This window comes from Malus domestica, chromosome 04 (genome assembly GCF_042453785.1).
Source record: "Malus domestica chromosome 04, GDT2T_hap1".
NCBI lineage: Eukaryota > Viridiplantae > Streptophyta > Magnoliopsida > Rosales > Rosaceae > Malus > Malus domestica.
The window spans coordinates 26,700,426-26,723,731 of record NC_091664.1 but is presented as its reverse complement, the minus strand read 5'-3'; the positions used below and the strand labels follow the sequence as shown (position 1 = coordinate 26,723,731).

The window sequence follows — 23,306 nt, the reverse complement described above, 5'->3', positions numbered from 1 at the left end:
GATAATTCTACAATGGTGAAGAGATTGAAGGATCAACTATTTGTGGCTCGAGCATATTTTCCTAGTATTGCGAAACTTCCATCACAGGACAAGTTGTCTTGTGAGTTGAGACAAAATATTCAGGAGGTGGAGCGTGTTCTTAGTGAAAGTACTACAGATGTTGATCTTCCCCCACAGTAAGTCATGGAAACTATTCGTTTATATTCCCATTTTCCGTTCATTCAATGACAACAAAAATGGGTTTGTACTACAGATGTTTGTGCCTTCTGGTGCGTTTTCTATTTGTACCGATTTTTTTCTCCCTAAGGTTTCTCCAACGGGAGGGTGGAAACAAAAAAACCCCAAATTTTTGGGTCCAAATTATATTATATGTATTAAAACCTAGTTTTGGGTTACTGTTGATCTATAGTGTGTGGGCGGTTGCCCCTCTAGCTGTTACCATCTCCAGCCTATTTCCCTGGGTTTCACAGTAAATTTACTAATTTGCCCCTGATGTGCACGTGTTGGTGCTTTTCCATTTGTTTCTAGGACAAAGTTTTTAGCATTTGTTCCCTAATGAATCTATCCATTTTCCCTTAAATTGAAACAAAAACCTGTGTTCATCCAAATCAACCCTACAATCCCGAAACCAAAATTCATCCAGATTGTTCCAATCTTCAACCTCAAATCGAAATCATAGAGTATCGTGAATGGCTCACCTTCCCTATCTCAAAAACGAAAACATCTCAGAAACTTAGGGCCTGTTTGGTATTAGATTTGAGTCCAAAGTTTTTAACTCAAAAACAATTTTTAAATTTTAAGGTAAAAAAACCTGTTTGGTAAGCGCATTTTGCAAAACTAGACTCAAAAAAATTTAAAAGCAGTCCATTATAATTTGAAAACAACAAAAGTCAGGTTTTAGGGTTTTTGTTTTCACGAATTCATATCCCTGCGTTGCGACTCATGATGGAGGTCTGAGACCTGCGCTGCACAGACCACGCGTTGCGCCTCACCAACGACGAACAACCAAGAGATTCCGGCCAATAGGGTGAAGGTTCCGGTGAATAGCTTTAAGCCTCGAATCTCTGAGTGCTTGATTGGGGACAAAACTGGGCCATTCTCTTCATTGCAAGAAACGATCAAGGGAATGGGTCTGTCTCTTACTATTTTGTTTGGTTCCTTGGAAAATGGAGGAAATGATGGGAAAGTTGATTTATGTGTTTTGTTTGTTGGGTTGTGAGAAATTGAGTTTATCTATATAATTGGTATGATTCATTTGTGTACTGTGTGTATATATTAACCTAACTGAGCTCAATCGAGCTCATAGCTTGGTAATTAATCTGAACACTCTTCTGTTTATGTTTTCTAATGTGCCCATGAGGATTGATTTGTGAACTGAATTTGTTGTGATGTGGGTTTTCTCCGATTTGGGATATTTCAGTCATACTGTTTTTTTCTTTCCTGCTCTGTCCTTTGGTAGCTTCCATCACTCTCTCTCTCAAATGTTGCACTGAGGAAGAACACGCACTCAGTCTTTCAGATTTGAAAAACCCCAAACCCAGAAATACCTAACCTTCAAGGACGATCTGGTAAGATTTTTCTCTGCTCCTCTCTCTTAGCTTTTCTGTGTTTTTCTTGGTTTTTGGGGGTTTGTTCAAGTTCTCGAGGGATCTGAAGTTTTTGGGTTCTTGATTGAATGTGGGGCTTAATGGTTTTTTGGTGGGTAATGCATTTTTTATGAGGGTAATTCTTGGTGGGTTTTGTGTTTACAGTAGTGAATTTTGGGTGATTAGGTTAGTGGGGTTTGTATTTGGGTTTGGGCATGATGGGTTTTGTTCTTGATGATTGGTTGTTGGTTATGAACTTGGAATCTTGGATTTTGTTTTCTTATTTGGTTATGAACTTGGAATCTTGTATCTGTACTGCTACTTGCAGATTTTTAAGTCCTGTATATACATGTTTTCACAATTAGTTAAATGCATTCTCCATATCATCTGTTAACTCTCAGTTCCCATGCATTGACAACTCTCGAATGCTTGAATAATGGAAACAGTATTGATTACTATCAGGTTCTTAATCCTCTGCTATCTACCTTTACCTTTCCCCTGAATTAGTAAGAGACATCGACTATCTAACTTATACAATCTTGCTGAGCTAACTCTTACTAGTAATGTGTTCTGAGAATCATACCTTCTGCTTTCTCTAATATAATCTTCAAAAATTCCCAACTAATTACATGTAAGCTAGTAACGATCAAGTTGAAGACAAAGTTGAAGAAGTTAGAACTCTCTGGTAACGATCACAGATTTCATTCGATGAGTGCTCTGGAAATTTTGAGAGAAACTGTTAGAATTCTCTGGTACAATTTGTGGGGTTTTTTGGTGATTGCCTTGTTACTAATCTGCCCAGTTTCCGCCTTACTTTTGTCGAATTTGGTAGTTGATCAGTCACTTGTAAAGAGACTAACCATTAGGATGTTGTTAATTGCAAAGTCCAGTGTACTCCCTTTGAGGGATTTTATCAGTCACTCTTGCCAGAAGTTTGCTGAGATGGCTATTTCGTGTACGATGTGCTTCCCCTTGTACATCACATTGTCTTTGTTGTCAAAAGCTGCAGTGGTTTACTCTATGTATTGTAGTTATTCCCTCAAGAAGTTTGATGCATCACAGTTTTACTTGGTTATATGCAAGATATGGAAGCGGGTTGTTTCAACTTATGTGTGGTTGCTGGTTGCGTCGTCTTGTTTTTGGTTCTTCTTCTTGTTGTGTGCAATGCATGTTCGATGGTAGGGTTGTCGCCAAATTATATTGTGTATGCTGCAGTGGTGGTTGCGCTTGCCTGCTCGGTTGTTTTTGCCAATGCTGTTATTATTTGCAACATTGCTATTGTTATTAATGCTGAAATGTAATTGTAGACATCAGAATTTTGGTAAATAAATGTTGACCGATAAATCAAAGTTTCAACGCTCATGTATTACATAAATTTTACACGTAGCGTGTGTCTAAACAAAAAATCAAAATAAGTTGGAAAAGTCATCAAACAGGACACGTGTCAACACCTATCAGAAACGACTTATTTCATCTGGAATATTATATTCAAAATTAGGCCTTGGAAAATTCTATAAATAGAAGCCAATTTCATTCATTTAGAAGGAACCAAAATCATTAGGCAAAATTCTTGAAGCTCTGAAACTCCGAAGCTCTCAAGCATCCAGGTTCCCGAAGAATCAAGAAAGCTCTCTTCGTTCTTCGTTCTTCGTTCATCATTCATCCTAAGATTAAGCCCAAACGGCCCTTTGGATCAACAATCATCCACCAATTCAAGATCAAGCCCCTACGGCCCTTGAAGAAAGTGTTCTTCGTTCTTCGTTCATCGTTCTTCCAAGATCAAGCCCCGACGGCCCTTGGATCAACAATCCACCAATTCAAGATCAAGCCCCAAAGGCCCTTGAAGAACTTCCACCAATTCAAGATCAAGCCCCGACGGCCTTTGAAGAAAGCACAATCGTTCATCATCCGTTCATTCTAAGATCAAGCCCCAACGGCCCTTTGGATCAACAAACGTCGACAAATCCATACATCAAACCGTTCTTCAAGATCAAGCCTAAAAGCCCTTAAAGATCCGTTCATCACTGTTCTTCAAGATCAAGCCCAAAAGCCCTTGAAGATCCGTTCATCACCGTCATTCAAGATCAAGCCTCAACGGCCCTTGAAGAAACATTCATCCTCAAGATCAAGCCCCAACGGCTCCTTGAGGATCCGCTCAAATCCACTTTCCAAGATCAAGCCCCGACGGCCCTTGGATCAACAAGCCACCGTTCTTCAGGATCAAGCCCAAAAGTCCTTGAAGATCCGTTCATCACTGTTCTTCAAAATCAAGCCCAAAAGCCCCTTGAAAGATCCGTTCATCACTGTTATTCAAGATCAAGCCCAAAAGCCTTTGAAGATCCACTCATCACCGTTATTCAAGATCAAGCTTCAACGGCCCTTGAAGAAACACTCATCCTCAAGATCAAGCCCCAACGGCTCCTTGAAGATCCGCTCAAATCCACCTTCAAGATTAAGCCCACGACCCTTGAAGAACGTTCATCCTTAGATTAAGCCCAACGACCATTTGGATCAATCGCACATCTACAAATACATATCTTACGGAGATCAAATCAAAGGATCAAGTTAAAAGAGATCGTAACCCAACAAATCCATTAACACCAAAATCATCAAATACAAATATTTGTTTGTGCACGTTGTTCTTGTCTCTTTCATTTCAGGAATTTTTCGTGTTCACAAATTTGGCACGCCCAGTAGGACAATCTCTACCTCTCATCTCTTTCTCTATTCAAGAAATTCAAGCACACTTCCAAAATCAATGGCATCAAGCAAAGGACAAGCCGTTCTCACAAATGGAAGAAGCCTAAGCACTTCCGCCATGAACGAAGCATCCATTGGCGCCACAACCGCTTCTCAACATGCCACTTCAAAGTTGGTGCTGTTAAAAGAGCAAGGGGAGCATCGAATGTGTGAGTATGTCATCAACCTGACCTCGCTGGGGGCACCGAAGCATGCTGCTGAGGCATACAAGATGACATCCCAAAACAGCCAACGACGTTCTTCGTCAGCATCTTGGATGTCTAAAGGAAAGTCACGTCTATTGGTTGCACAAGTCATGACCATCGGCGTTACCTCCATCGAAGAACAACTGGCTCAAATGAATGAAGCGATCGCAAGGCTAACACGGATTGTTGAAGAAAAAGACTTGCAAATCGCTGCACTCGTCAGCCGACTGGAGCCACAGGACGACGAGAACCCCGACCCAGATAATGATCCACTAAAGAGAAGAGATGACGAAGAAGAGGAGCCTCAGGTGGAGAAAAACGATGTGAAACCGGAGCCAGACCAAGCAGCGGCACTCATGGGATCTCTTTCTATCCAGCAGCTGCAGGAGATGATCACCAACACCATCAAGGCACAGTACGAAGGGAGCTCACATACCTCATTGTTCTACTCGAAGCCCTACTCCAAGAAGATTGATGCCTTGAAGATGCCAAGGGGTTATCAACCACCAAAGTTCATGCAGTTTGATGGAAAAGGAAACCCGAAACAGCACGTTGCCCACTTTGTTGAAACTTGCAACAACGCAGGGACCGAAGGGGACTACCTTGCCAGGCAGTTTGTGCGCTCGCTGAAAGGAAACGCCTTTGAGTGGTACACGGACCTAGAGCCTGAGTCCATCAACAGCTGGGAGCAATTAGAGCTGGAATTCCTCAACCGCTTTTATAACACCCGCCGCACTGTGAGCATGCTAGAGCTAACGAGCACAAAGCAGTGGAAGGACAAGCCAGTCATTGACTACATCAACAGATGGCGCACTCTAAGCCTCGATTGTAAAGACAGGCTCTCGGAAACCTCTTCAATTGAGATGTGCATCCAAGGCATGCAATGGGGTTTGCAATACATCCTTCAAGGCATTAAACCACGGACCTTCGAGGAATTGGCCACCCGCGCCCATGACATGGAGTTGAGCATCGCCCATCATGGGAAGAAAGAACCGATCGTGGACTACAAGAACGACAAAGTTCTTGGGCCAAAGTTAGAGAAGACTACGTGGAAATCCACCAAGGAAGCAATGACGGTCAACACAGCTCCCGTCAAAATCCCTACACGAGGCAAGGCGATTCAAACCGAAGCTTTTTGTGATCAAGAGATGCGTAGATGCACTTTGAAGGAGCTTGAGGAAAAGACTTATCCATTCCCCGACTCTGATGTGGTTGCCATGCTGGATGACCTGTTGGACAAGAAGGTGATCAGTTTGCCTGAATGCAGACGGCCAGAAGAGATGAATCGCACTGACAGTCCAAGGTACTGTAAATTCCATCGCTTCATCAGTCATCCGACAGAAAAGTGCTTCGTGCTGAAAGATCTCATCATGAAGTTGGCTCAGAAAGGAATCATCGAGCTAGATCTTGATGATGTGGTGAAGTCAAACTATACCACCATCATTTCTGGCTCTTCTTACTCAAAATCTTCACCTCAATCGCTGGGGGCATGCTCCAAAACCATGCCAGTCAAGCCAAGCGAAGTTGAAGGATGGATTCATGTCACTTCGAAGAAACTGCACAAGAAGCATATGTCTTCTCCACAAGTGCACCAATCAGAAAGGGGGCAAAACAGCTTTCGTCAACCTCCAAAACAATGTGAAAGTGTTGGAGATAATGAAACTTTGACACAAAGATCATCCATCCCTATCACGATGTGTGACATCTTTCCTGAAGACTTCTTCAACTACTCAGTCAAGGCTCCTTGCTATGAAGATTACGAGGAACAACTCTCTCGGATTGCTTGACAAAATTCACAAATTCTCCTCGCCCGCACGAGCCTAAACTGCATGGCACAAAGCTCCTGGTCTGCACGAGCATAAAAGGCAATACCAATGCTCCTTGTTCGCACGAGCCTAAACTGCACGAACCAATGCTCCTTGTTCGCACGAGCCTAAACTGCACGAACCAAAGCTCCTTGTCCGCACGAGCCTAAACTGCACGAACCAAAGCTCCTTGTCCGCACGAGCCTAAACTGTAGGACACGAGGCTCTTCACCTGCACGAGCCTAAACTGCATGGCACAACGCTTCTGATCCGCACGAGCATAAAAGGCGACACCAACGCTCCTGGTCTGCACAAGCATAAAAGGCAACACCAAACGTTCCTTGCTTGCACGAGCTGAAACTGCAACACGGCACCAAATGCTCATTGTTTGCACGAGTTGAAACTGCAAACGACACCAACACTCCTTGCCTGCATGAGTTAAAACTGCAAACGGCACAAAAAGAAAATACCAAAAAATATGTATGTATTTGAACTACATTTTGACTTGATCTCTTTCTTTGGAATGGTACGTAGGCAGCTTGAATATTCAATTTCAAGTTCAGTCACATCAAAAATAAAAAAATAAATGTTTTATTAAATAGAGTCAATTTTATTACAAAAAAAAAAATGAATACATATGTTATTATGTATTTACAAAAAAAAAAAAAAAAAAAAAAAAAGAATATACAAATATTATATATATATATATATGTGTGTGTGTATATATGCATATACATAACTCCCAAAAGTCGAGGCCCAGTTCTTGGACCTACAACCTTCATTTCCTGTAGCGTCCAGGCCCAATGACTCATTCGACTTCACAGCCTTCCTTTCCCTTCGAGACCCCATTGTCTCTCTTGTACTCAAAGAATGGCGAGATCCTCGGTTACATCAACGACGGCGTCAGCCACAGCGGAGGCCTTGAAACCACCCCTGTTGCCGATCAGAACAGTTTCATAAACCCTTGGAATATGCTTCATGTGAACCAACCAATCATGGCCATCTGCTGCACATGGTGCGCACACCCGGAGTAGCCATACCACCAACCCTGAACCCATCGAGTGGCTCCGGCCGCGTCGAGAAGTTCGGCGGTCTCGACACCTATCTTGTTGGCTCCCCTGACTCCAAGCTCGCCGTTCTTCTCCTCTCTGATATTTTTGGATACGATGCTCCAAACTTGAGGAAGATGGCAGACAAACTTGCAGCTGCTGGCTTTTTTTTTGTTGTGGTCCCTGACTTCTTTTACGGAGACCCTTTTGAACTCGGAGAGGAAGGATTTGCCGCTCTCCCTGGCTGGATAAAACATCATGAACCGGACAAAGCATTCGAAGATACAAAACCATTACTTGAAACTTTAAAAAGTAAAGGTATTTCTGCAGTTGGTGCTGTAGGATTCTGTTACGGGGCCAAGGTTGTGGTTGAACTTTCAAAGCATGACCTTATCCAAGCCGCTGCTATGTGTCATCCTGCATTTGTCACTCTGGATGATATCAAGGCGGTTAAGGTTCCCACTCAAATACTTGGCGCTGAGATTGATCATATGTCTCCACCTGAAGTCGTGAAACAATTTGAGGAGGCTTTAGCTGCAAAACCTGAGATCAAAAGCCGTGTGAAGATATTTCCAAAAGTGGAACACGGGTGGACCACTAGGTACAACGATGAAGATGAAGCAGCTTGTAAGGCTGCTGAGGAGGCTTATCAAGACTTGTTGGAGTGGCTTCAATACACATGCCATCGATATCAGAAACTTGGTCAGAAAGTCTTCCACTTCGTCCTCGTCTTCCAAGACTCACTCAAAGCTGGGCACCGCGGGCGTGATTCCGCCACTGGTGTTGATGCTCTCTCTCCATTCCTCACCGGAAAACCTGCAGGATCTCTGGCCAGAATCAAGTCGGTTCACCCGGGCCGCTCCGCCTTTGACTTTGCGAAGCTAAACTTCCAAGCTTGAAGCTTAACGCTGCTCATTTACTCTTTCTTCCTCCTCGTTCGCATCTTTCGCTTAGTCGACGCTGTCTCCATCTCCAATAGACACAGAGCACAGAGTTACAGCCACCATAAATGATGTTGAAGTTCTGGATATGGAAGCATAACTGCCTTTCCTTCCACCCACGCCTACACCACCGCCACCTTTCATTCTTATGCCAAATTTTGAGCGAAGTTGTTTCCATAAGATTGGGATCCCATTGGCATAATAGAGAGCCGTCGTCGCAACAAGCGGGGAGCAGCCATCATCCCAGCAAGCAGTGAGTAGCCGTCACCCCAGCCAGCAGTGGTCGTCAAAGAAGCCGCAAGCAGTCACGAGCAGTAGCAAACATGTGGTGCAGCAGACAGCAGCAGCCTAGCAAGCGGCGGTGTGCAGCAATCTTTGGCAGCCTGCTTTTCTTCATCATTGTTTGGCTTTCCCTCGTCTTCTCCACTAAAGCCCATGAACAAAGCCAAAAGATCACCATCTCCTCCATGATCTGCCCTCTACTCATCGCCCAGCCCTCGACGTTTTGTGATGGATTTGTACGGATGAAGCTTAGTACTCCATTAATGCATTGGAAGAACGCACTACGCTGCGTTTTGCTCCTCCTTCTTCCTCCTCCGTGCTTCTCCTTCTTCCTCCTCTAAACTCCTATCCCGCACCCTATATATATATGTACGTACGTATGTATGTGTGCATATAAAAATTACAATATAAAGAAAAAGGGAAAATAAGAGACATGGTGCACCAGGCACCGACAACAAAGAAAAATAAAATAAAATAAAAAAAATGAATGGTGGTGCACCCGGCACCGAAAGCGGAAAAGAAGGAAAAAAAAAAAAATAAATAAATAAAATAAAAAATAAAAAAAAGAAGAAAGTGGATCCTTGGTGGCTAGCACCATGCAAAAAAAAAAAAAGAAAAGGTTTTGGAATGGTGGATCAGTCCATGTGAAAAATTAATATGTATGTATGTATGTGTGTGTGCATAATATATGTATGTTTACAGCAAAAAAAAAAAAAAAAAAAAAAAAAACAAATGCATTGAGAGAAATAAAGTCCGTTTTTATTTATTTTTTCTAGAAATTTTACATAAATTTGCATTATACATACTTAAAAAAAAAATCAAATCAAATTTACAAGAGAGGATCTTCAAGGACGATCAGGTGCCGCCTCACCACTCGGCAGAGCTCCAGAAAAGAGAGGCGCCGGAGGTTGACTGTTTGAAGCCACACCACTCGGTGGAACTCCAGGAAGAAGAGGAGCCAAAGGTTGATCATTTGGAGCTTCATTACACGGTACAGCCCCAGAAGACGAAGGCAAATGCTGCTGGAACAAACCCACAAACCTCTGATGATCAAGTAAAATCTGACCATCAGATTCCTGCATCTGGTCAATCTGCCTCTTCATGTTTGTCGCATAGTTATGTGCGAGCTTATGCAACTGTTTATTATCCTGCTTGAGCCCTCTAATCTCCTGTTTGAGACTCATCATTTCAGCCGCCAATGATTCAACTTGACGGGTTCGAGCAAATAGGCGTTGGGCCATATTAGACACAGAACCTGCACACTGCACACTGAGAGCCAGAGAATCCTTAACAGCCAACTCATCGGACCGTTTGGAAAGTAGTCTATTATCTCTGGGAGTGACAAGGTTTCGGGCCACCACCGCAGCGGTCATATCATTCTTCATCATCGAATCCCCAACGGTAAGAGAACCAGTAGGGGATATGAAGGATGGGCGCCATATGTTATCTGGAGAAGACGGGGCTGCCTCTTTACCAAGGTTCAAATCAAAACGACGGTCGGAGGGTCCAGACATTTTCAAAGGTGTTGAAGAAATAAGAAGTCGGACAAAATCAAGATCTTAGAAGTGCACGAAGAGAGTTTTCTACAAGCAAAAAAAAAAAATTTCAAGTGTGCTTTGAAACGAACTGCGTGCCTCTATAAAAATCAACACTCGACGGGATTTCAGAGATTGAATAAGCGAGCTCAGAATTCGAAGAGGCCAATTCAAAAAATCGAGGAGGCAAGCTCAGAAATCGAAGAAGCATCTTGCTTTTCCAGACGCGTTAGCACCCGTCACGCGCAAACTCAGCTTTGCGGAAATCACGGGCAATTTGTTAAAGCGCCAATCCCAAATATCGAAGAGGCGCCAGTCTTTTTCAACCTCGTCAGCACCCGTCACGCGCAAACTCAGCTTTGCGGAAATCACGGGCAATTTGTCGAAGCGCCGATCCCAGATATCGAAGAGGCGCCAGTCTTTTTCAGCCTCGTCAACACCTGTCACATGCACACTCAGCTTGACGAAAATTACGGACAATTTGTCAAAGATTTCTGATAAAGAAGAAAGCACGTGAAGCCATACTGATCAATCACGCATTGGTTGCCGACACGAGTAAAAGAATAGTACCTCTACAGGTACTAAAGAATTTCCTATAACTGTCCACCTTCACCCTCCATAGCAAGGCAGACATACATAACCTTTCTTCATCTCCGAGAACCTTTCTTCATCTCCGAGAATGCCTTCCCAACGAAGCCTTTTGAGTCACTCAGTGTTTCTTATTCCTTGGGGTACCTCTGCAAACAAATGACACCAAAGCAAAAGTATCTCATATCACCAAGGTAGAAAGCAAGAGTATCTCATATCATGCGTTCTCCCTGTCCTTTCCTTTGTCCTTGTTCTTACCTACAAAGACAAGGATAAAGAAAACAATATGCCGGAACCTCCACTCAAACTCGGATGCCACATTTGCCTGGAGAACAGATAAGGCAAGTGAAAATGATACCTTGCAGCATGTGGAGACAACGTGCAGAAGAAACAAGCAGAGAAGAATGCAGTCTTCACAGTCAGCTCAGCAGAAGGAGTCCGAGCTGAGGAACTCAAGAAGCTGCCACATCTGCCTGAAGAAACAAGCAGAGAAGAATGCAGCCTGCACAGTCAGCTCAGCAGAAGGAATCTGAGCTGAAGAACTCGAGAAGATGCTACATTCTGCCAGAAGAATAGATAAGACAAGGGAAAATGATACATTGAAGCATGTGGAGACAAGCACAACAAAGCACGTGCCGATTCATCCGCTACTTCTTCAAAGTCAAAAGTATCTCATATCATCAGGTTTGCAATCACTCTGGGTGGATGACTCGTTTTGACCCTCAAATTCTTGGGTCGACTTGCTAGGCGTTGTGGGATGCATGTGCCGTTTCACCACCCTTGAATCGAATCCTTAAAGATCAGGTCACTAACTGGAAGAAGAGCCCATCAATCTTGAAGATCATACCGTTGACCAAATTGCTCAGGTGTGAATTAGAAAGATTGAACAAAGCAACAAGTCGTCACCTTCACCTCGTGCATGCTTGCCATGTGTTCGAGTCAACCTTCAAGAATCAAGCCTCAACGGCTCTTGAAGAAGCTTCCAGCCAAATTCAAGATCAAGCCTCGACGGCCCTCGAGGAAATCACAAGTCCGATTCAAGATCAAGTGTCTACCACCCTTGAATCAAAACCTAGTTCAAGAATAAGCTGTGGAAAATCAACAATTGGAGGAATCCAGAAAATTCTCCAACCCAGTTCAAGATCAAAGCTGTGGAAAGTTAACAAAGCGCAAAAAAACAAATACGTGCCGATTCATCCACTACCAAAGCCAAAGATCATCTACCACATGAAGCTCCTTGTGGTCTAATTTCAACCTTTAAGATCAAGCCTCGACGGCCCTTGAAGAAATTTCAAACAAAAGTTCAAGAACAAGCTTCAACGGCCATTGAAGAAATTTCAAACAAAAGTTCAAGAACAAGCCTCAATGGCCCTTGAAGAAATCTCAAGCCCAATTCAAGATCAAGCCTCAACGGCCTTTGAAGAAATCTCCAGCCCAATTCAAGATCAAGCCTCGACGGCCCTTGGATCGACATCTACAGTAAGGGACTTCAAAACGCATCTCCTACACGCGACAAGCACATGTATACAACGCGTCTTGAAGTGGGGGCATTTGTAGACATCGAAATTTCGGTAAATAAATGTTGACCGATAAATCAAAGTTTCAACGCTCATGTATTACATAAATTTTACACGTAGCGTGTGTCTAAACAAAAAATCAAAATAAGTTGGAAAAGTCATCAAACAGGACACGTGTCAACACCTGGCAGAAACGACTTATTTCATCTGGAATATTATATTCAAAATTAGGCCTTGGAAAATTCTATAAATAGAAGCCAATTTCATTCATTTAGAAGGAACCAAAATCATTAGGCAAAATTCTTGAAGCTCTGAAGCTCTGAAACTCCGAAGCTCTCAAGCATCCAGGTTCCCGAAGAATCAAGAAAGCTCTCTTCGTTCTTCGTTCTTCGTTCATCGTTCATCCTAAGATCAAGCCCAAACGGCCCTTTGGATCAACAATCATCCACCAATTCAAGATCAAGCCCCGACGGCCCTTGAAGAAAGTGTTCTTCGTTCTTCGTTCATCGTTCTTCTAAGATCAAGTCCCGACGGCCCTTGGATCAACAATCCACCCATTCAAGATCAAGCCCCAAAGGCCCTTGAAGAACTTCCACCAATTCAAGATCAAGCCCCGACGACCCTTGAAGAAAGCACAATCGTTCATCATCCGTTCATCCTAAGATCAAGCCCCAACAGCCCTTTGGATCAACAAACGTCGACAAATCCATACATCCAACCGTTCTTCAAGATCAAGCCTAAAAGCCCTTGAAGATCCGTTCATCACTGTTTTTCAAGATCAAGCCCAAAAGCCCTTGAAGATCCGTTCATCACCGTCATTCAAGATCAAGCCTCAACGGCCCTTGAAGAAACACTCATCCTCAAGATCAAGCCCCAACGGCTCCTTGAGGATCCGCTCAAATCCACTTTCCAAGATCAAGCCCCGACGGCCCTTGGATCAACAAGCCACCGTTCTTCAGGATCAAGCCCAAAAGCCCTTGAAGATCCGTTCATCACTGTTCGTCAAGATCAAGCCCAAAAGCCTCTTGAAAGATCCGTTCATCACTGTTATTCAAGATCAAGCCCAAAAGCCCTTGAAGATCCACTCATCACCGTTATTCAAGATCAAGCCTCAACGGCCCTTGAGGAAACACTCATCCTCAAGATCAAGCCCCAACGGCTCCTTGAAGATCCGCTCAAATCCACCTTCAAGATCAAGCCCACGGCCCTTGAAGAACGTTCATCCTTAGATCAAGCCCAACAGCCCTTTGGATCAATCGCACATCTACAAATACATATCTTACGGAGATCGAATCAGAGGATCAAGTTAAAAGAGATCGTAACCCAACAAATCCATTAACACCAAAATCATCAAATACAAATATTTGTTTGTGCACGTTGTTCTTGTCTCTTTCATTTCAGGAATTTTCCGTGTTCACAGTAATATGATGTCCTTGCATTTCTTACCATGAAAATTACTTGGTTGGCTTATATTGATGACAACTAATTGAAACGTAGTCTGGTTGAGCGGTGCCTGAACTCTTCTTTAGGCCATTTTTACTTCTGTAAAAGATACTGGAACACTGGAGTAACATGACAGTCATTTCTCACAGGAAAAGCTACTATAAAGAGGGAGATTATCTTTATCCAAAGTTTGATGCATTTGAGGCCTATAGAAGAGCTCTGAGGACATGGGCAAACTGGATTGATCATAATATTAATCCATCAAAGCAGTTGGTCTTCTATCGTGGAGATTATCTTTATTGGTTTTCTAGAATGTTTTAATGTAATATTTATTATTTAAGACTTGAAGTTTAATTTGATTATCGAGCATATATGTGGTGTATTAGCACATGGATATCAAAATAGTATGTTTAAGGTTTAATTTCATATGTTTTGTATATCTTAAAACAAATACATAATTGAAAAAAAAAAAAAATCTGTTTTCAAGAGTTAAACCAAACAAGTTTTCAAATTTTTAGATTCAAAAATAATTTTTAAGTTCAATGCCAAACAAGTTTTCGAAACCTAAAAAAAACTGTTTCTAAGAGATGATCCTAAAAAATAGTTTTAAGAACAATTCAAGTTTTTTAGTAGGATACCAAACAGGCCCTAGCCTTCCCTCTTGCAGCCGAATCCCGTTCGGATTCGAAGAAAATTTTGAAACCCAGAAAAACCATGGGTTTCCTGGTGAGTTCTTCGATTTTAGGAAAGATTGATGGGTTTGGTTTCTGGGTTCTCTTTTATTTGTTGGAATTTTTTATGATTTTAATTCTTGAAATCTGGGTTTTGTTTGTTGATTGGGATAAATTCTGATCGGGGAAGCCCCTCTGCGTTTCTCGCTTCTCATCTCTCAGATCACTTCTTTCTCTTCCATCCCTCCCACTGTCTCCGACTCTTGACCTTTTGCATGTGTATTTTACTGTGGAAAAGTTTGAACTTGAATGAATATTTTTAGTTATTTCTGGCAATATTGCATAATGGTTTGAATGTTTGCTTGATTTTGCACTTCCATTTTATACTTTTGTTCGCTTTCTGGCTGGTTGGTGCTGTTTTGTCATTTATTTATACCTGTATACATATCTTTGCTTTTAAAGTATGTTATGCATGTTTATGCATGTTAAACACAAGTTTTGGTTTTTTTGTTCCGTAATTAGCTATGTATTTGCCTTAATCTGCATGTGTGTAGTGTAGATAATCTTAACCAACATTATAGAATCCATGTTCTGTTGAAAATTTTGAATGTTCTGAGATGGAAAAGGTTACGATAAATTGGAAAGTAGAAATTCTATTATGAGTTCTCCAGTTGATTTGGGGCGGGTAGTATAAACTTTTATGTAAAGTTGATTTGTTATTTATTTATTTTTTGGATGCTTAATTTCATCCGGAAACAAATAGTGTTTATCATCACCAAGTGTTACAAAGAGTATTTTAAAGTGTTTTTTAACCAATCTATTATCGAGTTTTCTGGCGGGTTTCTTATTTCATTTTCCGTTGTTTTGCAAGAAACCAGAGCCTTTCCATGCTCAAGAGTTCCACAGGTATGTCACCGCTTTTTTACATATTTCTGCTTTGATTCCCAATACGAGGTTAAAGCCTTTGATTTCCAACGAATTTCAGTTAGGTAATTTGATTCCCTCAAAAGACATAAATTATGTGTTTTCTTTAATCATTTTGTTATAATATTCAACCCATTTCAATTTATTACCAACCAAATCCTAATTTGTTCAATTTCTTTTCATATGGCGATTGAGTGTGGTTGTTTGCCGTTCTCTTTGAGGTGAGATAAAGTTTATATCTGTAAATATATGTATCTTAACAACAACCATGGGGGTTGCTAATGACCTTTTTATTCACTAAATTTTTTGTTTTTTTCAAGTGCTTCTCAAGAATTTAATCCTTTTTGTCCTTATTTATATTGCAGAAATTACAAGCTATGTTACAATCCCGGTTAGTGTTTTAAGTTGTTAACTTACTATTTAAACTTCAATTTTCAAGCCCCATTACGAAAATTTGCTAGGCTTTTCAGGGTGGACTGTGCATCAAATATATATATCTTTGTGTCTATTTACTTACCCTTTTCGAACTTTATACTTCTTCGAGTGAAATGGTAATTTAATTTCTTAAGCTTACCGTTTATCGCTGTAAAAGATGGCCTATTTTCTAAGCATTATAATGTCTACGTTTACACATTATCCAACTTGCTTCCAGGAAAATTAAGATTATTAGATGCATGTATAGAATTTTGTTTAAGGGGAGAAAGGATTTTGAATTTTAGTCTTTATTTGATTCTTCTCAAATATGTATAATTCAAGGAAAGAACATGTGTGCTTCTTTGGTGGATTTGATTCAAATTGGTGGATTTCGGTAAGAAAGAAACTTTAATTTTTTCTTTCGGTGGTTTTAAGAACTGAAATGACATGCAAGAGATTGAAGAATTTTTGGTTTATCGTACTGGGGATGAGAGGGTATTGTCAGAACAATTTTTTAGCATGACAGTATTAAATAATCAATTTGATCAATTAAAATGGTGTGATTGAATAAGATTATCTGTTTGGTTAACCTATATATGCTTAATAAATTGTTTAATAAATTTTCAATCTTTGTGTATTTGAGATTGCCTCTTTTTTATTTCCTTTTTTTCTTTTTTTTTAATTTAAATTTTATTTGTGTATGTATGGTCAAGGAAAATTCTTGTACCCTAATCATTTGACTTAATTTTATTTCCAGTTTTAAAAGTTTTTCCTGTAATTTTATGTAATAAAAGTATTGTTTTGTTGCAAAAAGTAGGGCCACTCTGTTTAGGGCTTGAAGATTTCTACATTCGTTTATCATCGACTTCAAGTATTTCATTCCATTGACGACTTAAAGTCAACTGCAACAACACAGTTTGGTTATGATTGGGAAAAATTGGTTGATTATCTGCATATTTCATGAGGATATAAATAGGGACTATCTATCAAACTTTTGCCTGTAAATGGTATGTATATACACATCAAATATTGTTTTTTGTATGTAAACAAAATTGCATACAAAAAATATTTGTATGGTTAAAGGACAGTTAGAAGTTCAATTTGTAAAAGATGCAAATATTAGAACAATGGCAATAGAACCGCCAATCCATATGGTTGTAAATAGATTCCTACATATAAATAGTATTGCATATTGTATGTATTTAGAACTTTCTACATATTTTATACAATTTTAAAACTCGTAGCATCGCGCGGACACCGTTGCTAGTATATACTAAAACTGTTGGGGAAATCACTGTAGAGCTACAATGGATTTTTTATTTTACCCCCCCCCCCATGCGGGCGGTTTTTTCGGTTTTTTCAACTTTGCCATTTTGTCATGCTGTCAAGTGCAACAACATTCCTAAACACGTGGGATCCCGTTCCATTGACACTTCCTACCTACTCCCCGCTCTCACTATTGCTCACCGCTTCATGCCGTTTTATCTCCTTAGTCGTTCATAATCATCGCAAACAACCTCAAACCAATAAATCCATTTTCACAATTTCTCTCAGAATCGTTGTTTCTCTCTCGCTGACCGCTTCATCGTCAACCAATCTCAACCACAGCCGCACTACAAACCCATCTGGACAGAAAACCCATGAAGAAATCTTGGTTGTCGGCCAACAATTGGACTGCAATGTCATCTTGACACACCCCAGGTGATATACTGGAGTTTTTATTTGGCATTTGATTGAAGTTTTCTTTGCTTAAAATAAGAAAACAAACCCAAACCATCAAGCTAACATATAAAATTCTACAAATTCTCTCACATTTAATCGAATCGATCTTAAGTGTTAAGGTTTTAGGGTTTCGGTCTTCAAATTCCAGCGAATTGTTTCCGTTTGAGCATCGGTGACAAAATATGTTGTTTGGTTGTCGAGAAAATATGTAAAAAATGATATTCTTCTCAACATATTTAGATAATTTCATTGGATAAGTTCGTCCATGCATCTTAAATTTTGTCTTTGATTAGTATATGTTTTCATAATTAGATTATATCAAGCTTCATTCATGTCCCTTTCCATTCCTAAGAGCCTGTCTTCTGTCAATGGCAACAATGGAGGCTAGGCCTGAAGCCAAACCAAAACCAAAAGAAATTGAAGAGAGTTCTGAACCTCTTCTCAAATACAAGGTAATTAAAACTAAATATTTTTTTTTATGAACACCAATCAGCTTCTTTGCCCCTAGGTCCATTGTTCTTCATTTTGCATGTCTTTCGAAGGATATTTAAGGATAGGGATTTAATACTCCTCAATTTGGGAGACAAGGAAGCCGTTGGTGATGGAGAAGGTTGCTCCACCTAAGGCCATGGAAATAAGGGTAAAGGTCAAATATACCTCAGTTTATCACACTAAACTCTACTTCTGCCAAGGTCAGCAATAATAGCTACTACATACATATAATATACATAATACACACACACACATATATGATTTTATATGATTAACCTTTGAGAATTGCAGATTTGTAAACTATGAGTATAGTTTTCCAGGCACATTTACTGTCACATCCCGACTCGGGCCCCTACCACATCCCGGACTCGACTCTGCCGTAGCACGATATTGTCTGCTTTGGTCCCCGACCACGCCCTCACAATTTTGTTCTGGGAACTCACACGAGAACTTCTTAGTGGGTCACCCATCATGGGATTGCTTTCGTGAGAACTTGCTTAACTTAGGAGTTCCGATGGAACCCGAAGCCAGTGAGCTCCCAAAAGGCCTCGTGCTAGGTAGAGATGGGAATATACATATAAGGCTTACAGGATCCTCATTCCTAGGCAATGTGGGATCTTACAATCCACTCCCTTAGGGGCCCAACGTCCTCGTAGGCACACTTCCAGCCAGGGATTGGCTCTAATACCAAATTGTCACATCTCGGCCCAGGCCCCCACATCCCGGGCTCGACTCCGCCATAGCACTATATTGTCATATTTGGGCCCCGACCACGCCCTCACGGTTTTGTTTCTAAGAACTCACACGAGAACTTCCCAGTGAGTCACCATCATGGGATTCCTCTTGTGTGAACTCGCTTAACTTTGGAGTTCCGATAGAACCTGAAGCCGTTGAGCTCCTCAAAAGTCTCGTGCTAGATAGAGATGGGAATATACATATAAGGCTTACAAGATCCTCAGCCCTGGGCGATGTGGGATCTTACATTTACTTCGAGTGAATACATTGTTGTTCATTCTGGCCGTCTTTCCAAAATCAAGCCCCTTGCTCAGTTGGACAAAGTTTGCATCCTCAGTTGAGCCATACTGACAAGTTTGGTGTCCTACTCAATGCTTTAAAGCGTTGAATATGCATCCTAAATTGATACTACATATTGAATCGTTTGCACTATACTAAATATTTTGTTTTTAAATATTAGGTTTGGGCGCCCCTCTCAATGTAGCAAAACAAAAAATTATCCTTAGTTGCTGTTTATTAGCCTCTCTGTAAGTTTGGACAAACTTTGTTGATCCCAAATTCTTTGTTCTAATAAATTGCATTTATTTTCTTTTCTAAATACTGATATATGCATGATCTCTACTGAAGGTGCAAGAATTTTTGGGGGCACCAATGAGTATTGGGGTGGAGTCGGTGGACTTGAAGCCCAAGAGGTTTGACGAAGGTATTTTGTTTTTTTTTTTTTTTTTTTTTTTGTTACGTTTGGATTTGGTTTAACATGTAGTTTAGTGGGAAAACATAGAAACATATTTTTGCTTAAACATTCTTTCCCTGGTCATAACTAAGAAATTCAGAGTAAAAGAATTTGTGAATTCGAGTGACAATGACAAACCAGTGCACGAGATGGAAAATGATTTGCTATTCTTATTATGTGTTGGACATGAATCAACATAGATAGTTAAGTTGTAACTTTAACTTATATTTTTATTTTCTTCTGCTTCTCATCTACCCAAGTCTACAATGTACATGCAGCTAAGGACCGGACACCCACTTGCTCGGAGACTTGCTCATTTGGACACCTATGTGCTTGGACACCCGCGAGCTTGGACACCTATTAGTTCGGGCACTTACGAGATTAGACACCCTTAAGCTCGAACCCCAACTCACAGACCCAATTTGTGGACCCAACTTACGAACCCTACGGATGGCCCCGACTCAAAGACCCGACTTGTGGACCAATCCGCGGACCCGACACATAGACCCAATATACGAACCCGACGAGCAGACTCGAGTCATGTCGAGAATTAACTCATACTTAGTGCAAGCTGATGTTGAGTGCATACTCGCAATGAGGAACGCCATGAGCCGAGCCGCCTTGCAACGAGCATCGCCTCTAACCGAGCAACCGCCTCGCCGCGAGCATTGCCTCTAGCCAAGCATCCTTGCAACGTGTGATACCTCTAGCTGAGTATTACTTTACGTTGAGCATTGCCTCATGTCGAGTACTGGTTCAAGACAACATTTAGTCACTTCAGCCTGCACATGGATTAGGTTTGAAGTTTCCAACCAAAAGATTCACCCGACACATATACCGATATACAAACCTAACAAGCGGATCCGGGTCATGTCGAGAATTAACTCATAATGAGCTCACGCTGACGTCGAGTGCATACTCACAATGAAGAACGCCACAAGCCGAGCCGCCTCACAACGAACATCGCCTTCAGCAGAGCAACCACATCGCCGCGAGCATTGCCTCTAGCCGAGCAGCCTCGCAACGTGTGCTACCTCTAGCTGAGTATTGCTTCACGTTAAACACCGTCTCATGTCGAGTACTAGTTCTAGACGACATCTAGTCACTTCGGCTCGCACATGGATTGGATTTGAAGTCTCTAACTAAAAGACTCTCTTGATTGAAGACTTGGGGGACTCTTGTTATACCATATATTAGGCCTAAGTATTTGGGATTCATTACTTAGCCCATGATTCATGTAAGAGGGGAGGAAACCCTTATTTTATAAAAGGGCTCCCTCACACTCACTTAGAGAGGAAATGGAAACAGACAGATGGGAAACGGGAGAGCAAACAGAATAGTAAAGAGAGCAAACACTGCCTCTATAGCCTCCATGTATATTCAACATTCATTTACATAGTGAAACAGAATCAACACCAGTGTGGACGTAGCCTTAACTTGAGGTGAACCACGATATATCTTTGTGTTCTTGTGCGTTTGTGTGATTCATGGTCGGATTTACGTTGATCCAAGATCGACCCGATTTTGTGCATCAACAACATCCGTTACATTTTCCATCCATTGATCCATTAAGAGCTAATGTGACTGCCACTTTTGTGCCATGTGGTTGCCAAATTTGTGCTACGTGGCAAAAAATTTTTTTTTAATAAATTAAAAAAAATTTCCTAAGTGACCAAATAATATTTCTTTAAGAATTTTTCATTGATCGGTAATTCATGAACCCAACTAGTTCGATCCTTGAGGTGGTATGCCCCCTTGTCGAGAATTTTGTGGATGACGAATGGTCATTCCCAATTCAACAACCATTTCCTAAATCTAGGGTCTTTAATCCCCACTGGTAACACGGTTTGCCATACTAATTCACCTTTGCTGAAAGTATTTTGTCTAACTCGTCGATTATAAGCTCGTTTGGCGATCCTTTTCTACGCCACTAGTAAGTTATAGGCATCGAGCCGAGCTTCCTCCAAGTCCTCCAACTCTTGCCTCATGGCCTAACTATACTCGGTACTGAAAAACTGCTTTGTTCGTAACTCATAACGAGTTTATGTTTAACTTGACCTGTAGCATTGCGTCATGTCCATAATTCAACGCATATGGGGTCGTCCCTGTTGCTGATCGGAATGAAGTTCGGTATGCCCATAATGCCTCGTTTAACTTCAAATGCCACATACTAGGCTTTTCTTTTATCATTTTCTTAAGGATATCGATTAAAACTTTATTACTTGCTTCGGCCTGTCCGTTTTCTTGTGGATGATACGGCATGGATGATCGAGCCGAATTTTCAAACTCGCCGCGTATTCTTTAAACCCGTCAGTTGTAAAAATTATGTCGTTGTCCATTATAATTGTTTCGGGTACGCCGAATCTTGTCATAATGTTTTCTTCTACAAAATTACAGACCTCTTTAGAAGTTAACTTGGCGTATGACTTCGCTTCGACCCACTTGGTGAAGTAGTCCGTCACAACGAGTATCCATGCATGCTTTGCTGATTCGGAAGACGGCGTAATTATTCTGATTACATCTATGGCCCATCCTTTGAACGACCATGGTTTGGTGACTGAGTGAAGTAATTCGGCCGGTACTCTTTGTACAGGCCCATGGATTTGACATTGTACACAACCTCGCGTGTATTAGATGTAATCTTTCAACATACTTGGCCAAAAATAGTTGTGTCAACAGAACAACCATTGTGTTTTGCGTCCAGATTGATGAGCCCCCGCATATCCCTTCGTGTACCTTTGTAATAGCTTGGGCGGCCTCTTCCAGACCGAGGCACAATAGCAACAGACCATCTTCACTTTTTTAGTCTAGCTTATTTTGATACATTACGTAATTTGTGGCATGTACCCTTGTTTTGCGGTCGTGGTTACCATGAGATTATCAAGATAATGCATAATTGACTTTCTCCAGTTGTCTGGTAATGTCTCGACCGCACAAATATATATATAAGATCCTCATGTTCCAACAATGAAGGTATGGACATAACTCATGTACGGATCAAGTGGTGATTTTTTAGAACTTGCTGATTAATTAAGGTCGGGTGTGGATGTCGCACTACTAGTATGACCTAACCTAGTTCACCCTCCAAGATTTGTGCTCTGAAGGCTATTTGATCCAATTCGTCTACATTAGTATTTTGAGCTCGTGAGATGTGCTTGAATGTAATGCCTGCAAACAATTCGACTAAATAGCTGGCAACCATATGATAAGGCGTTAGAGTACAACTCATGCAACGAAAAGTCTCATTGAGTTGGTTAATCACAAGTTCTGAATCACCAATGATGAGCACATGGGCTGCCCTCAAGTCATGAAGGACGTTAAGGCCGATGATAAGGGCTTCGTATTCGACTTGATTATTTGTACAGTCGAAATCCAGCTTGAGATAAACATACCACTGGTAGTGATCAGGGGACTGGATGACGATTCCAACGGCACTCAAGGTCGAGGTACTAGAGCCATCAAAATACATCGTCCAATAATTATCACGTGTTTCCACCATGCCTAGTTCAACGTCGTTGCCCCCAAAACTATGTGGAGAAGGATGTTGAGCTAAGAAATCGACCATTGCTTGTCTTTTGACAACTTTCTAAGGCACGTACTGCAAACTGAATTCGGACAGTACCATTGTCCATTTCCCAATTCGGCATTTTACTATCAGTCGAGTGAGCATGTAGCGAATAACATATGTCTTGGCGATGACCTGAGTAACAAAAGGGAGCATGTAATGCCGGAGCTTAGACACAGCGAAGAACAAAGCTAAACAGAGTTTCTCGACGGCTGAATAATTTATCTCTGCTGAGTTAAGATTTCAGCTAAGATAAAAAATGGCATGCTCTCGCCCAGTGTCGTTATCTTGGGTAAAGAGACATTCGATAGATTCCTCGGCAACCGAGATATACAACTTAATGGGTTTACCCCGTCGAG

At 41.2% G+C, this 23,306-nt stretch overlaps 2 protein-coding genes, 2 long non-coding RNA genes and 1 pseudogene across 4 annotated transcripts; 4 read left to right on the top strand and 1 right to left on the bottom strand.

Moving 5' to 3' along the window:
• The first annotated feature begins 1,457 nt into the window (after positions 1–1,457).
• Positions 1,458–14,079, top strand: LOC139195349 (uncharacterized). The gene is made up of 2 exons (XR_011580193.1): positions 1,458–1,568; positions 13,841–14,079. It is a non-coding gene; the product is annotated as an uncharacterized lncRNA (long non-coding RNA).
• Positions 2,023–13,872, top strand: LOC114824524 (uncharacterized; annotated as a pseudogene).
• On the top strand, positions 6,932–8,938 carry LOC139195346 (endo-1,3;1,4-beta-D-glucanase-like). Its single transcript, XM_070820754.1, has one exon. The coding sequence runs from the start codon at positions 7,349–7,351 to the stop codon at positions 8,282–8,284; it is 936 nt and encodes a 311-aa protein (XP_070676855.1). The 5' UTR covers positions 6,932–7,348; the 3' UTR covers positions 8,285–8,938.
• A 3,095-nt stretch (positions 14,080–17,174) lies between the features above and the next one.
• LOC139195351 (uncharacterized) lies at positions 17,175–19,177 on the top strand. The gene is made up of 3 exons (XR_011580195.1): positions 17,175–17,401; positions 17,735–17,874; positions 19,110–19,177. It is a non-coding gene; the product is annotated as an uncharacterized lncRNA (long non-coding RNA).
• A 3,272-nt stretch (positions 19,178–22,449) lies between these two features.
• Positions 22,450–22,947, bottom strand: LOC139195084 (uncharacterized). The gene has a single exon (XM_070820273.1). It carries the CDS (start codon positions 22,945–22,947, stop codon positions 22,450–22,452), a length of 498 nt encoding a protein of 165 aa, XP_070676374.1.
• Between the last annotated feature and the right edge of the window lie 359 nt (positions 22,948–23,306).